We start from the raw sequence: 16753 nt of genomic DNA, 5'->3' as shown, positions 1-16753 counted from the left end.
TCCTTACCCAGTGTCTGAGGGCCTGTTAAAGTGTTAACATCAAGCCTCAGAGCCAATTACCTAACCTTGCAAGTACACACACCCACTCAGCCCCCCACCCACCCACACACACACACACACACACACAGTGGTGACACAGGAAGAGGAAGGAAGAGACTGGACACTTACTGTAGTTTCCCCCCCTCCTCCTCCTCCTTCTCCTCCTCCATCTCTCCTTCCCTCTCTTTACCTCCTCCTCCTCTCATTGTGTTTCCAGGGGTAACAGCGATTCCACCATTCTGACCTCTCAATTATCCTTCACCCCCCCTCCCCACCCCTCCTCCTCCCCTTCACGTCCTAACCCTCCATCCCCCACTCCCCCACCCCCCTCCGAAGCTCATACCCCCGACCCCCCCACCACCCCACCGTACCCTCCACCTCCTCCGACCGCCCCCCCCTCTCACCCCTTCATACACACTCCCCCTGCGGCTCTGTGGGTTATTATAGTGAAATATGAAGCGGTGTGGATTCTAGGCTTCATGAAATTTCCATGAGCATTGATCTGATCTGATGTGGGTGATTGCTAGGTGAATCCCTCCAGTCCAGGGCTGTTGCTCATCTATTCATTTATTTATGGCAGTTATGTTTTACTGGCTTTGATTTGCTCTTCTGGAGAGCGACAGCTAAGGATTATAAATATACCTGTATGGGAGAGTGTGGCGTGAATCCTGTAGTGAGCGGCTGGCACACTCCTCCTCTTTCGAGGCAGGCAAGGATTCTTCGGAACAGGCCTCTAACTGCACTAATTCCTGTTGTGAAATCTGAGACATTGAGCGTAGATATAAAAGCATGAAAAGCCAAGTCAATCCCCAAAGAGACACTGCCAGGTAGTTAGTGGTGTGTCTTGTCCCGCACACACTCCTCGTCTGGTTTATGGTCCTTGAAAATGAGACAATATCACATCCTCTCTCAATTACCAAAATTGTCTCTCCATTTGTATTAGGGGGTATCTTCCTATGTCTTGGGGTTTTTATGCTATTGTTCACTTGAGGCTCATTTGGCACATTGTGGAGAACTGATAAAAAATTCATCATAAAAACAAAAGCCTTTGAGACGAAGAGAGGATGTTGTCGGAACAATCCCTCCTCAGACTGCAGGCCTAATCCAGGGCAAATCCTCCTTAAGGCTTTAGAGAGATCAGAGAATAGGGAAGTAATGTCAAATATTTGTCCTCGGAAATAATTCATACGTTATTTGTTGCATGCGATCGTCTCATTGTTTTGGCTTATTTTATCACTCGACCAGCTGGCCTGTTTTGTGTCACTCTCTTCAGAGCTTGAGGCTGCCCTTGTCGTCTCCAGTTTACTTCTCTGTATTATCAACTTCCCCACTTCAAGCCATTCATCCTTTCTTTCACGCTGATGGCTAATCGGAGCTGTCGATGGGGAAAGTTAGTTACCTGGGGAGTGTGCGTGCAGCCAAAACGCAACATCACCGACACTTCTTCTTTGCTTTCTTTTGGTGTGTGTGTGTGTGTTTGACAGAGCCATGTTGAAGTCACTAGAGGTCCAGCAGGACAGCTTGTACTCATAGCCTCTAGGGGCCTTTTTCTGGGGGCCGCCTAGTCAGCCTGGCTGCTCAGATGTGAGGCGAGCGGGGCATCAGCCCTCAGGAAACGTCCAGGCTGCGACCCACAGGGGAAACAGACGGACGGCACACACACACACACACACACACACACACACACACAGGCAATCCTCACGCATAATGGCTTCTCTCTTCATTCACACACAGAGAGCTGGAAATACACACATGTTCATACATACACACGGCCACTCGGAGCAGAAATAGTGTGTGATATCTTCGGCTGTAGCCCAGTAGTCAAGACTGTTATCCATGTATGTGCATTGACTCCCCAGGCAACCCACAAAGAGACAGAAAGAAAAAGAGAGGGGGGGAGGAGGGTAAAAGACAGAGAAGAGAGAGAGAGAGTACATTAGGAATGAATTATGTGGAGAGAGCACTTATCCAACAATCCTCCTCTGAAGTGTTTGTACTATAAGCCTCAGATCTTCATTGTATTTATTCCAATGTTTAAATATTCATGGTAAATCTTCTCATATTCAATTACCGTAGCACGACCACAGCATGCCGAGAGAGTGCTTTCTCCCTGCTGCCTGGCTGATCTGACTCTGTGTATGTGTGTGTGTGTGTGTGTGTGTGTGTGTGTGTGTGTGTGTGTGTGTAGGTGTGTGTTTGTGTGTGCAAGCGTGCGTGTGGGCATGCGTTTGTGTGTGTGTGTGTGTGTGTGTGTGTGTTTAGCTTGTTCCCTGGAGCGATCAAGCCTTTGTTATATTGGAACCAGGCTCTGTAATTGCTTATATTAGTCGCTGATCAACGCAGGACCACAGGACACACACACACACACACACACATGCACACAAACACACATACACTCGCCCTGATTCCTGACAGTCTTTTTATTAACCACCAAAGCTGGCGACAGAGAGAGATTCATTACATCACAAGCAAACAAAGACACACACACACACACACACACAGCAAAGTAAATAGAGAACACCCACATTTTCGTCGTGTTTAGTTAAATGCTGAAATATTCATGTAAAAGCATGGTTAATTCAGTCATTTCTACCTTAGGAGGCACTCCCTTGTTTCTCCCGTTCTATCCTTTTCCGTGCCTATAGCGCTGGAGGTGAACAGTACATGTTTCAGTGTCTAGCATTAAGGATTTAGCATTAACCCCTGTTTCTCTGTCTTTCTTTCTGTCTGTGCTTGTGTCCTCAGCGCTGAATGAGCCAACCATAGACTACGGCTTCCAGAGGTTACAGAAGGTCATCCCCAGACACCCTGGAGACCAAGAGAGATTACCCAAGGTATTGTATGTCCTCATACTGACTGTTAAACCCTAACGCATATAGTAAGTCTTCAATCTGCAATCTTTGATCACCATGCGCAATTATTGAAAGGGAATTTGCCATGGTAACACTGGTACAAAGACATACTGACACCCTACTGAGTTTCACTGATACACATGGCACAAGGGCAACTTGACCTCACATACAGTGCAACACTGTGTGCTACGGACAGTAGACTATACATATCGCTAGGCGCATATACATTAAACATTTTATCATATGTTCACGGTCATTTTCTGCTCAAACACACACTTTATTTGCACAGCGAACACACAAGCAACTCTTTTCATCCTTCCACTGAGTATAAGGTCATTTAGACTCGCAAAGTGGGAGAGGAAAGGGATAGATGGAGGGAGGAAAAGAGGGAGAGAGAGAGAGGAAAGGAGGTTGAGGAGAGAGAGGGAGAGAGAGAGAGAGAGAGAGAGGCAGAAGCAGGTTAGGTGATCCATCATAGCTGTCCAGTCTTACCTCCTGCTGGGTCAGTGGATCGAAGTCAACCCCGGGTGGACTTTATTACTTCCAGCACGCACACACACACATGCAACACACACATACACACACACACACCCACACACACACACACACATGTGCATGCACACACACGCGCGCACACATACACACACACACAGTTGAGGGTAGTCACCATGAGGCATAGATGGAGAGCACTGGTAGATGCAGAAAGAAGATAGAGAAATCACTTGTCCTCGCTGTGTGTCATGTCTGGTGGATACAAGACTTGTCCCGGTGAGTTCTGGTCTTTAGCCTATCAACCCCCTGTATCTCTCTAAATATCTTTGTATCCATCCATCTCTTCTTCTCTCCTTCTCTTCCTCCCTCGCTCTGCGGTGTCTCTTTCTCTTCTAAATGAACAGCGGTAGCTGGCAGGCCCGGTTGTTCATTTCAGCTCTATTGATTTGTGCCTTTATTGAGGTAATAACAGTTTGTTGACCGCACTTCTCTCAACTGTTGGCCTCAATCACTAGGGAGGGGCAGGAGAGGGGCATACACTGGTAACTTGTTTCGCTACAAATGTTCATTCACTGCTACACTGGCAAAGCCTTTTTGTGGTTGTTTCTCAGTCAATATTTAATTGGAATCGAATTGATTAGGAATAGAATATAATTCATTCTAGTGGCATGTTTGGGGGGGATTCTTAATGAATTCTCCACACACACCAGGCAAGCAACAAGCAGGATATCTGCCAATGGCTATACTGCCTGGTCTATCTCTACATGTTGTGGTAATGATCCAGTGTCCAGGGTAGGCAGCTGAAAACAGCCCCCATACTGTGCTGTAGCTAATAGTCAGAGAGTCAGAGGAAGGAGGAAGTGCTGGGCTGGTAGCTCAGGCACAGCCAGACTGCAGGGTGTTTAGCTAGTGCTGTGGTGTAGCAGGGGTCTGGGGCCGGCTAATGAGTGACCGCCCCGCCAGACGAGGCCAGGCTCTGGCTCTGGATCAGGTTCCCCTTCCTGTTGACGTCTCTGTGGGCCTGACTTTACGGGAAGAGACCCTGCGCCCAGGAAATGGTCTCCCCTTACAGCAGCAGGGCTAGGGAGGCAGCGCAGCGCTAACCACATTTATCTGTTTATCAGAACGACTCTGGAGCGCTGCCTAATCGCGTTTAGCCACTGGACAGATCCCTTTACTAACGAGAGACGGATAGGTACAGACAGGGCACAGAACCATGAGAGAGTGATTAATAGAAAGAAAGGGGAGGAGAGAGAGAGATAGAAAGAAAGAGAGAGAGGAGAGAAAGTCGTTTGGAGTCACAGGTAAAGAGATAGAGTGGAGGTGGGAGATTGGAAAGGGAGATGTGCAGACGGGCAGGTTCTGTATAGGTTCTAAGGAGAAGGAGCTGAAGGTCTATGAGACTCAGCTGGTGTGAGAGCGAAGTGACTGAAGAACAGAGAGACAGAGAGAGAGCTGGGGATCCGTTTGTGTCCTAATGCCTCACTTCCCTCATTTCCCCTCCTCCTCCTCCTCCTCCTCCCTCCCTTCATCCATCCATCTACCTATCTAGCAATCCCTGGGAGGCACGGGGCGTCGAGGAAAAGCAGAGAGAGAGGCGAGGAGCAGCGCATACATACTAAAGAACCACTTACCTTCCTAGGGCCTCTACATCTCTCAATCACCCCGACTAGGCCTCCTCTCTGGTCTCCCCCCTTCCATCTCTCCCTCCTCACCCGCTCTCTCTCTCCGCCTCCCCCAGATAGTGCTGGTAATGGGAGGTTAACACAGAGGCAGCGCTCCCATTATTGAGTGAATTTAGCACCTCGGACAGCGCTCTACAATCTTTATTGCTTTGCTGACCCTCTCGTCATGTCCTGGGTGTGTTCGACAGCCTCCGCATGTGTGTGTCTATGCCGGCGTGTGTGTGTGTGCGCGTGTGTACGCGTGTGCGATATGAGGTCTGATTGAAAGGCAGCGTGTCACGGAACAGAGAGCACACATGCTCCGGGGCTTGTTCACAGCGAGGGATACACTCAGGAGGGTATAGCGCACAGCGTGTGTGTGCGCAAGCGGAAGAGAGGGAGAGAGAGAGAACGAGGAAGGGTGAGGGTTGGGTGGGGGGGGGCGGGGGGCTGCAATTTTCTGGTTGTCGCGCCTCCAGCATATATCCTGGCCCCGGCACATTAACTTTTAAAAAGGGTTTCGTAGGGCTCTAGGTGTCTCCATCACACGCACACACATAACGACGCCCGGAGTCACACACTCATACGCTCACAGGGAGTGGAAAGAATAGAGACAGAGGGAGGAGAGAGAGGAGGTTAAGCGATAGAAAATGAGTGTGGAGAAAGGCAACACGGAAGGATAAATGTTTGATGTGGGAAATTCCACTCGGCGGGTTTCACCTGAGCAATGATGTTCTACATTTATCACACAAAGTACATGCAGGGCTATTCACCTGGATCATTACCGGGGTTAATACAGGGCAGAGGACGGGCGTGTCACCGATGACGAGGGGAGTTGTACAGCCGTCACCCGGTGATATGTTGTGTTAAATGAGATTGATGTGTGAGCATGTACAGTAGATTCATGGCCCGGCGGTGACAGTAGGGAGGAGAAGATCTGGAAGATGGTTGACTGATAGAGAGGTATAGGCTCATGTTTTATTCACGGCTACAGTTTCCCCTCTGTTCTCCCAAACTGCCTGGCTACTAACAAAGTGCCGGTCCAAGCCCATTTCTCTTCCTCTCCCTTCCCTCTATCTGCCTCTTCCTCTCTCTCATTCTCTGTTCTGCATTCACAGCATAATGTTGGAGGTGAAATGTAATAAAAGTGACTGAACTCTTTGAGCCGCCACACTCATGATCGATCCCCTTCCTTTTTTCTGCGCTTGATTGTATAGGAGGTGATCTTAAAGAGAGCAGCAGACCTGGTAGAGGCCTTGTACGGGATGCCACACAATAACCAGGTAAAACACAGCACACAAAATACACCCATGAACACACACCGTACACACACACACACACGCACGCAAGCACGTACACACACACAAATGTAAACACAAACATCACTATCTTGCTTCAGAAAAATGATGTTTGTGGTTTTGGACCGCTGGCGGCATCAAAGGCAGCGCCTCGGTTGGCTCCGCAGCACCCTGCTGTGTTTCACGCAGGATCTGGGACTGACAAACACACACATGGGAACATGTTAGTGCTTTTATCGGCTCAAATGCTGAGGAGGAGGAGGGGAGGAGAAGCACAATGAAATCTAAACGCAGAGGGAGGAGAGAGGAAAACGGGAGAATACGAACAGAACAGGGGAGGCGTGGGATTTAAACTGGACTCCGACGGAGGAGAGGGGAATGGGAAGGGAACGGCGGAGGGGAAGAAGCGGGCTAAACATCTGATGATGTCTGTTAATGTCTTTCCTCCATTTACTGGAACCAATCCCACCACTCCCAGTGACCGCTGATAAGAACCACTCAGCCTGCTAAGTTCACATACACAATATCTGGAGTAAAGATCTGGCATGCCATTTCACGTGGCAAACTGGATGAAACTGCAAAGTCTGTATCGGGGACTCCTTTCCATTCTATTTCCTTCTTTTCTATTCTTTTGTATTTCATCATTGTTGTTGACCACAGCTGTATTTTTTCTCAATTCCAGGAGATGATTCTGAAAAGGGCAGCGGATATTGCGGAGGCCCTGTACACAACGGTGCCACGGGGGCACAACCAGCTCGCCGGCCTCGGCAGCGGCTCCGTCCATGCTGGCATGATGGCCGTAAACTCCTTCCCTGGGTCCGAGGTGGCACAAACAGCCAATCAGGGTGAGCAAACCTTCAAAGGAAATAAGTCGACTCTATCACTGCAAATATATCAGTGATTTTTTTTTTTTTTTTTTTTCCTCCGTGTCAGACAGGAAAGCAAAAGAGAGAGACTAGGATACTAGAGCAGAGTAGTGCGAGAGGGAAATTTTATCTTTCATGTGGGAAATTCAGAGAGAGAGAGAGAGAGAGACTGAAGGAGTGATTTAAGAGCACGGAGAAAAGAAAGAAGATACGGAAAAGGAGGACAGGAGGAGGGGTGGCGGCGAGAAATGGGGAAAATGTACGACGGGGAAGGGGAGAAGGTGAGAGAGAGTGAAGAGTGGAGAAAAAGCGAGCAATGGAAGGAGCGCGATGGAGAAATATGAGTGGGTCCTAGGGGTGTGTATATTAGACTGGGGTCGGCCCCTGTCTGACAGAGAGAGATGTGGGTGCAGTCAGTGGTGATTCATCACCTGTATCAGGGGAAGGAGAGGAGAGTGGATGGACCAGCCTCTGGATACGTCTCAATACTTCCAATGAGCCTCCTCCCCTCCTCCTCTGCCCTTCGTCGCCATCTGGAAACATGTAACGTGTTTAGATACGAAAGAAAACAATAGGTATCTGTCGCTTAACTTCCACCCCACCATGCGTTTTAAACTCGCAGCAGATGAGGACGGGGAAATGATGATACCTAATTATAGCAGAGGAGGCTAACATCTTATCGTGGTGAAGTGCGGCCCTTATTGCAGAGAGCAGGAATTCCTGATGTTCAATTCCAGCTGTTTTTTCTCCGGTGTCAGCGTTTGGGCCAGAGATGTATATTTATAGTCTTCCTTCCATCTTGTGCTCCTTCTGTTCTCTGCCCCTCCGAAGCATAAAGGAGAGAAAGGTCCTGTCGGAAACACGGCTTCATTTTTTATAAATTGCCGTAAAGCTGCAGAGGCCTTTTAGTGTTAATTGCCTTATCAATACATCTAATTTTGGAAAGGAGCCAGTGAGGTTAAAGGCCTCTTGTTCCGGGAGTTAGATTGCAAATAGTTTCCTCTTATATCATTCTTTCTCCTTTCTGTTCATGGCTTTCTCATTCTCCCATATGCTGTCTGAGATTTTTCAAAATTTCTCTTGGCTTATATTGCCATTTCCATTACCCCTGTAGGGAAAACGATTTTGGCAGTATTGCATGTAGGCTTTCCCGTTTTGTTTTGTTTTTCTCTTTTCCTGTCGTCTGCTATACCCTAACACCTATTTCCCCTTTCTCTCTCTCTCTCTCTCTCTCTCTCTCTCTCTCTCTCTCTCTCTCTCTCTCTCTCTCTCTCTCCCTCTCTCTTTCCCTGTCCTTAGGTTTCAGTAGGAGTACGAGCAGTGTGTCCCCTCATGGTTATGTCCCCAGCTCCACTCCCCAGCAGAGCAGCTACAGCTCTGTCTCCACTAGCATGAATGGCTACGCTAACTCTGGCATGGCAACCCTGGGCACCTCGCCCAACTTCCTCAATGGATCTGCAGGCAACTCGCCCTATGCTAGTGAGTAAACACACTACATCCTAGATCCTGGAGCCCCGGGGCATAGTCGCATCTTCCCTCTATCAGGTGGTCTGCATGCATGTCCAATTCCTTCCACAGCCTTCCTGCTCCGCTGAGACCGAGAGACGACGACAAGAGCAAAGCATGGAAGGCAAAAGGATGAGAGCGTTTTATAACAAAAGAGAATAACAGAACAGTCTTAAAAAGTCAAGAAATAGACAAAGGGAGGTGGAAACAAGAAGTGACGCACAAAGAGAAAGTCATGGAGTTCAGCTGGCTCATCTGTTTCTTTAAGAACGGAGTCAAACGCAAATCCCCACTTTATTGGCCAGGGGAGCAGATCACCTAGCACCCCCCACACACACACACACACCCCACCACCTCCGACACACACACACACACACACACATTCACCCTCTACATTAAAGACCCTTGATTAAATCAATAAACTAATTGCTAGAGAAGCAATTCCATTTCAGCTCTTTGATTCCTGGGTGTTAACAAGTATTTTAACAGGCTCATCGGCCCCACGCAGACACTTTCAATCAATGGCCCCTCGGCCTGCCTTTGTAGGTCCAATTTTCATTAATTGATTAGTTAGGCCCCTTCATAAATGGATTATGACTTTATTGCGAGGATTTGTCAGGAAGAGCCATAAAAGCTAAGTGTTGGATAATAACAACAATAAAGGCAGAAGCAGATATCAGAGGGCAGGTGAAATACGACTGGGTTGATTGTAAAATCGCTGAGGGGGAAAATGCTCTTAGTGTATTAGCAGACAAAAGACAAACCCAGGGAGAGTGGATGGATGGGATGATGTCAGAGGGAGACAGCCATAGGTTTCTGAAGATAACCTTCTGGTCAGTTTTGCCTGTCTGTGTGTCTAATCACTGTGAGTTAGACAGCAGCTGGGCATTGCACACAGCTATGTTATTGTTGAGGTTCAATTTCAAGAATTCCACTATTTCACAGCTTTTTCATTTTGTGCTTTGTTCAAAATGCTGCTGTGTTGTTGTCGTGGATGTGAATGGGCCTTGAAGTCCTGTCAAAATTCAGTCCGGAGCTCTGGTGGTGATGTGTTGCTCAGATGAAAAGGAATTATAGGTAGGAATTTTTATTTTAATTTTAAAGGTGAGGGTTCAGATTATTGCGCTGATTATAGTACAAGCTAAATGCCCAAAGCGACTGATTACACCATGTTCAAGTCGGTGGCAATAGAAAAACAAAGAAGCAGTGAGGAAATATGATTGTTGTCGAGCAGATTTTATCACCTCACTTGTTGTAATTTAGTGGAACCGCTGGCTGTGGCTGTTGATTGAAATCTCTTGCATGCTTGATAAAGGTGATCTGGGAGAACCTTGTTTGTAAGTTGCCTCGAAAACAAATTATGAGTGCAGCACCCCGAGTTAGCTAAGAGATATTTATCAAAACGTTGCACCCCTGAGCACAGCATGAGTCATCAAAACAGACTGATCACAGGAAAAGTTGAGAAAAAATGATTTGGGCTGTTTTCAGTGCAAGTTTCCAACTAAACATATTTTTGTCACGGTGACTGCTTAACAGCTGAAAAAAAAGGTTCTTCTACTGTAAGAGCTTTGAGCCAATTGAACTGAGTCCAAACATTATCCCCCCTGCTATCGTCCACCGGCCAGTCCCTTTCTGTTCGTCCCGTGTGCCCCTCCTCTGCCCTCGGCCCTCTCTCTAACCCTGTCTCTCTCCTTTCGTCTTCATCTTTCCTCCACGTCCCCCCTCCCCCTGCCCCCCCCCCCCCCCCCCCCCCCCCCCCCCCCGATCCCCTTACCCCCCCACCCCCACCCTCCTCTCTGCTCTCAGTCGTCCCGTCCAGCCCCACCATGGCCTCGTCCACCAGCCTGCCCTCCAACTGCAGCAGCTCCTCTGGCATCTTCTCCTTCTCCCCGGCCAACATGGTCTCCGCCGCCGTCAAGCAGAAGAGCGCCTTCGCCCCCGTCGTCCGACCCCAAAACTCCCCTCCGCCCACGTGCACCAGCGGCAACGCTAACGGCCTGCAAGGTAAGCTAGCCGGCAGAGCATGAGCCACTCAGCATTTACATGGTATGAACGTTTGTATATGTATTGATATAGAAAATTGCCTCTGTGGTGAAAATGTATACTGCTACTCTTCCAGTTATGAAAATGCAGCTGTCTATACTTCATCCCCAAGCTCTAATCCTGCTCTTCCACGCCTCCTTATGATAACAACCCTCTGAATTTCTCTTTTTTCCCTCCACTCCCTCTTCTTCCTCCTCTTCACTCCCTGTTTTTTCCTTTCTTCTCCCTCCCCTTCCCTCACTGTAGATCAGTCTTTTGTGGACTCTAGCAAGTACTCATCAGCCAGCTCTCTCCAGGGCCTGGCCTTCTCCTGAAGTATGTTACCCCCTCGCTTTCGTTCTCTCTCTCTTTCTCTTTTTCTTTCCATGCCGTGTTATCCCATCGATCAGTTGAGCCGCTCACTCATCCTGCCCTGCCCTTCCTTCTCGTCTCTGTTTTTATTTGTCACTCTTGACCCGTCGGAGTGAGCACGCCACGCCATATGTGTTCCATTTCCTGTTTTCACTTCCTACTTCCTGCCTGTGCTCCAATAGGGGTGTGTGTGTGTGTGTATGTGGGGGTAGGGTGGGGGTAGGGTGGGGGGGGGGGGGGTGTTATGCCACTGTGGGTCACCCTGTTCTCCCATTTCCATCGAGTGCAGCGCGGGTCTGTTCGTCTAGGCAGGATGTTGTATGGTGTTGAGATCCTGAGAGAGAGAAATGATGGATGGGAATCTTTATCTGAGCCCCGAGCTAAGCACTTCCTCACTTCCTCTGCCGGCGTTGATGAGCGCTGACCACGGTGACCCGAGGGCCATTGGCCACCACGCGCTGATCACACTGACACGCGCACACACACACGCGCACACACACACCAAGCTCTTAATCCCAACAAGCCGGAGACACTTAGGAAATAACCAGGGAATTAGTGGATTGAAGAGGGAGAGGAATCAATAGGGAGCCAATATGTTATATGAAAAATTCCCCCTCTGTGATGGCCTCCGTGTAAAAGAGGGTTGGGGGTTGGGGTGGGGGTTGGGGTGGGGGCGGGGGTGGGTGGGGGTGCGGGGTGAAGAGGTGGGATCTAGGGGAAGGCAGAGCATGATATAAGATATGTATCAAGGATAAGAATGTGAATAGCTCCCTACGAAAGCTTCCATTTCCATGTTCAGATGTTGTCCGTCGCCGTTGGAGTGTTGAGCTAATTTCATCACCTCCGTCATCCCACGTCATTGTGTTCCTCTCATGTTTGAATTATGCGCCGCGATGACAGCCTCGAAACGATTGCGCAATGAGCTAACGCGCTGTAACTGCTAACAATTAACAGTGGCAGCTATTGCATGAAGCTATGCAGAAAGCCTGCGAGAAGCGGTAACGGTGTTGCAAGTGCCGTCTGCGCGCGCCAAGTTAGCGGCGCGGCGGAGAAATGTTTTGATTCGGGGCCTCGGAATCAGGGAGAGATAATGAGAGAGAGGCAGAGGGAGAGAGAGAGAGAGAGAGAGAAAGAGAGGGAGAGTTGTCTTTGTTCACCAGATGCTGGAACACATTTCTGTTATGTGACTGTTGTGATGACAGATGAAACCCAGCAATCACATGACTGACCGCTCTCTCTCTTTCCCCCTCTCTCTCTCTCTCTCTCTACCCCCCATCTCCTCTCTTTCTCTCCCTCCTCCTCCCCCTCTTTTCCCACAAGCAGCGATTCCCGGGATGATCGTTCCACCCATGTAGAGGATCTGGGATAGCTGGCGATTTGGGAATGTTGAGAGAAAAAGACACAGTAGCGGAGTCTGGCGAGTCTCTCTTACACTCCGGAGCTGAACTGAAGGAAGTCAAGATAAGACACAGAACTCTGTTAAACTCAGGCCTTTCCATTGGGATCTCATCTGAAGGGATAGGGGAAGAGAAAAGGGACAATAAGAACCTTTGTGATGTTATTTCCCTCTTGGTTGAATTAGTGTAGCTTCTCTGACACCGTGTTGGATGGAGTGTATAGAGACTGATAGCTTGCCCACAGTGTGACACTGACCTCATAAAGAGAGCATTTATTTATCTTTATGTTTATGCCTGTAATGTTTGGGTTTGATTACTGGAGGCCCCCTGCCATCTCGCAATCCATAACTCACACAAACAACAGTGAAGTGTTGGTTTGGCCATGAAGTTTACATAACCTCTGTCACAATAGAAGATGCTTTCCTTAGCTCGGCCTGCTTACCAAAACCACATAAAAACACTCTGGCCAAATGGTTCTAAGGTCAACAACAACAGCCAAAATAAAAAACGACAGGAAATAAATACAGCCAGAATAAAGTCAACACTCAATTTTGCTGCTAATTATCCCATAAATCTAAAAATAGTATATCAAATTGCCCTATGCTATTTCAACATCAGAAAACATACAGAAACAATTTTTTTTTTCTCTTTTGTTTGGTTTGTTTGTTTGAATTGTAATAAAACTGTGAGGACTGAGCTGTTTGCAATATGCTTTTCTGCTTGTCATGTGAACAAAAGGTGATGATATTACATTAGCCAAAATTGACATTTTGTCTGAGATTTTAGTGAAGACTTGAAAAGCCAGAGGATGTGTGCGTCCAGCCAGCACTGTACTGAAGGAGACTAGCAAATATCAAATTAGAACAAATGCGTGATATATGTGATATATTTTTGTATATAAAAAAATGTTGAATTTTTGATTTGACATTTCTTTCTCTTTTTGCCATAGCTATAGTTTGAAATGTAAACATTAAAATGTCTTAAGGCAGCTTCTCAGTACAGAAGATAGATTTACTGTGTGTTGTCAACATCTCATCTGCTAAACATGAGAAACATGGATTTGGATACAAAAAGGGGATTTCTGTAAAATATCCTATAAATAATGTATTTATCCCTTGTATTTGTACATTGCCTCTCACCCTTGTTTAGTTGTGTTGTGTAAGTTTAATACAGTAAGTGAACATATTTCACAGTGTTTTGTTTCATCATTCACTGTTGTCTCTCACTATTTAAATGTGACTTTTTTATCTTTTTGTTTTGTATGTTGATTGTTTTTGCATTGGTATGCCATGCCTCCATTTGTTGATTCAAAACATGCCATTGTCTATTTTTGTATTATTTGTAAGTTAATAAAAGTTTTCTTTTTTTTCCTTTTGAAAATGTTTATTGTATGGCAAAAAGTAGCATCTTATTCAGAGTATTTGGTTGAAGTAGATTTTTTAAGAATATATACACACATTAATATATACTGTAAATCTATATCTTTTTGTTTGAACTCTTTGAGGCTTTCAGATTGATACTGTTCTTGAACTGATAATATGCATGGGCTCTTCTCTTGAGTGACGCTTTCCTTTTTTGTGTGTTAAAACCGAGAGAACTAAGAAATTGCTCTGTGTTTCTCTTTCTTTGTGTTCCTCTTTTTTTCTCTGTTCTTTCTTTTCCTGTGTTATTTATGCCTGCTTACATACTGTATCTATATAGTCTTTCTTTTTTCTGTCACTGTAATCTTTACCAGCAGTCTAGATGCCTTAACAATGCAAACCCATTCTTCATTCAATCACGTGTACAGTTTTCTACCCTCACCACAATTGTCTATTGCCACAGAGGAATTCATGGGAACTTGGGGACAAAGCACAAACCCACTCTGTTTGGTGGTGAAGCCAGACTAGAATACAGAGAGCCATAATTCAACAATCATATATACCCCGATGTACTATAATGCTACAGCAATGGCACGTTTCGAAGGATAGTCAACGCTGAGAGGCCCATCTCAGCTGTGCTCATTGCGCTGGAGTGTTCGAAGAAACACATTACATTATGTCTTCTTCTTTTTTTTTTTGTAGCAATGATGTAGCTCTTTTTTGGATTAATGAAATAATTTCAACCGCATGATGGTAGTTTTTCTTACACATTTCAATCTGTAACTATAGGTTCACTACACTGGTATAACAATTACAGCAAGCCCACAGAGTTGTTTTACTTGTAGTACAGAGGGGCGCACAGTGAAGACGTGCACTGTCACAGCACAATTATAATCTACACATGCTCACACATGGAGTCGTGGTACTGACTCCAGATATCCGACAGCCGATCCCCCAGTCCTGCACTCCCTGTGTTGGACAATACAGCTTCATTACAAGCTAAACAGAATAAGAACAAGCGAGGAAGCATGAAAGGGAGCTCCTCAGCCATCTCTCTAGTCTTTTCTTTGTGTCTGCCGTGTGTCTTCAAGCTGTTGCTGGACAGAGAATAGGGCTTTTCTCTCTGCTTTTCTTTTCTAGAGCCTGGTTTTGTTAAGTGGGTAGAAAGGGCCATTTTAACGGAGGCGCCTGCTGACAGACGAGTGTTTTTCAGGCACTTGTGTGCCTGCGCTGGTCTGGGCCAGGGCGGGAGGGGCCACACCATATCTGTTTCAAATGAACTGCAGAGGTCTGTTGTCATACAATGGCTTCTTTGTAAGCAGAGTTCCATCCTGATTATGAATATTGGTAATGGGTGACAAAGTTTTGTATTTAGGAAACAAACAACAAAAAAAAAAGATGCAAACCAAATAGCTGGTGTCTATTTTTTCCTCTGTTTTGTCTTTGACTGCAAATACACTGAACAGCTCTATGATATAGGGGACATAAGAAGGGAAGAAAAAAATTCTACTGTATAGATTGTTATTGTTTTTGATGAAAATTGAGCTGTAAGATAACTTTTGGACTCTCACAATGTTGAATTAAAGTTACCTCTTGTCTGTGTCATGGCCAGTTGTCATTTTGTCATTTTAAATGTGTTGAACTGAATTTACGCTACATTCCTGTGATACTATCGGCAAACACAAAAATGTGGTAATATCGGCTCAAGGAGGACGAATGAGGAGAGGCGTTGTTCTTTCTTTTGAAAATATCATCAACACATGGTTGACAGGCAGTTGACTGAGAATAGGAGAGAACCGGCTAAGGCTAATTCCACAGGTCAGAGCCACAGGCCTGCATCCCCTCCCCCACTCAGGCCCTCTCTCTAATGAATCTAATTCATTAATGCATTACTGATGGCATGGTGAACATGGTTAGCCTGACAAGTTTCCTCCTAAACATATTAGTTAATGATGATTCCAAGGTTATTAATTGCGAACGCACCAGCCCACCATAATTGAGTCATCATTTGCATACCCGGTCATCAGCAGAAAATTAATTTCTTTTTTATTTTTTGCATATCTAATTTAGGAGTCTGCGATTGGATTAGCTTGTGAAAAGAGCGGATCCCAGGATTCTGCTGACCTCAAAGTGTTCCAGGGTCTCCACGGTAACTGGAGGCTTCCGTAATGCCAGGGGGGAGAGCGAGATGACCTGGAAGTACCGATGAAATAAGGAATCGTAAACACTGTGCGCGCGTGTGTGTGTGTGTCTGTGTGTGTCTGTGTGTTTGTGTATGTGTGTGTGTGTGCGAGCGTGAGTGTTTGCCTCCTTAATTGCCCGTAGGTTCATAACTGTACGGGGCTTTTTTTCCCATATATCTAATAACAGAGTTGATAGTTTGCTGACACACAGTAAAGTGGGTTGTAGTGTGCGCGATTTAGCAGTAAGAGGTGGGATATTGAATTATGGAGGTTACACACTCAATGCTAGGGAAAAGGAGTCCTGGAGCCTAATGTTTTTGATTAGCGAGCCGAGCACCGCTGCCGTGTTGCACTGCGCGGCTCAAGGGATTCGGCTTCCCTCAAATGCAGCTTGCAGTGAAACACACACACGCACACACACACATATATACACCACACTCACAGACACACATTCACACACGCACTCATAAATCATAAATACACGTAGACAAAGGTGAACCCATTTTGCTCTTTATTTCCAGCAGCTTTTCAGGCCCAGATAGACTGGTCAGTGTGGGAGGAGGACAATGGGAGTGGGAGGCCGAGGGCAGTGTGGAGCCGGCAGCCCTCAGCTCTCTGGAGACTTAACATTAGAGACACTATTCCTGGAGAACTATTCCTCTGGATACAGACGGCAGATCCCTCAGACATCAAGAGAGGTG

The 16753-nt window shown here is 46.6% G+C and overlaps 1 protein-coding gene across 3 annotated transcripts in view; it reads left to right on the top strand.

The window, feature by feature from the left end:
* The window catches only part of LOC139915198 (transcription factor COE1), a 23253-nt gene extending 9431 nt beyond the window's left edge, over positions 1 to 13822 (top strand). The window contains exons 5-11 of one of the 3 annotated variants that reach the window (XM_071903722.2): positions 2785 to 2873; positions 6265 to 6330; positions 7028 to 7190; positions 8511 to 8690; positions 10524 to 10721; positions 11007 to 11075; positions 12435 to 13822. In XM_071903722.2, the coding sequence (XP_071759823.2) occupies positions 2785 to 2873; positions 6265 to 6330; positions 7028 to 7190; positions 8511 to 8690; positions 10524 to 10721; positions 11007 to 11074 (764 nt within the window). In that variant the 3' untranslated portion in view covers position 11075; positions 12435 to 13822. The remainder of the gene's footprint in view (positions 1 to 2784; positions 2874 to 6264; positions 6331 to 7027; positions 7191 to 8510; positions 8691 to 10523; positions 10722 to 11006; positions 11076 to 12434) is intronic. The other 2 variants (XM_078289054.1, XM_071903730.2) reach the window with 2 other exon arrangements.
* Positions 13823 to 16753: the final 2931 nt, after the last annotated feature.

Source organism: Centroberyx gerrardi, chromosome 16, assembly GCF_048128805.1.
Source record: "Centroberyx gerrardi isolate f3 chromosome 16, fCenGer3.hap1.cur.20231027, whole genome shotgun sequence".
Taxonomy (NCBI): domain Eukaryota; kingdom Metazoa; phylum Chordata; class Actinopteri; order Beryciformes; family Berycidae; genus Centroberyx; species Centroberyx gerrardi.
Note: the sequence above shows the minus strand (reverse complement) of the source record. Positions and strands in the feature narration are given on the sequence as shown.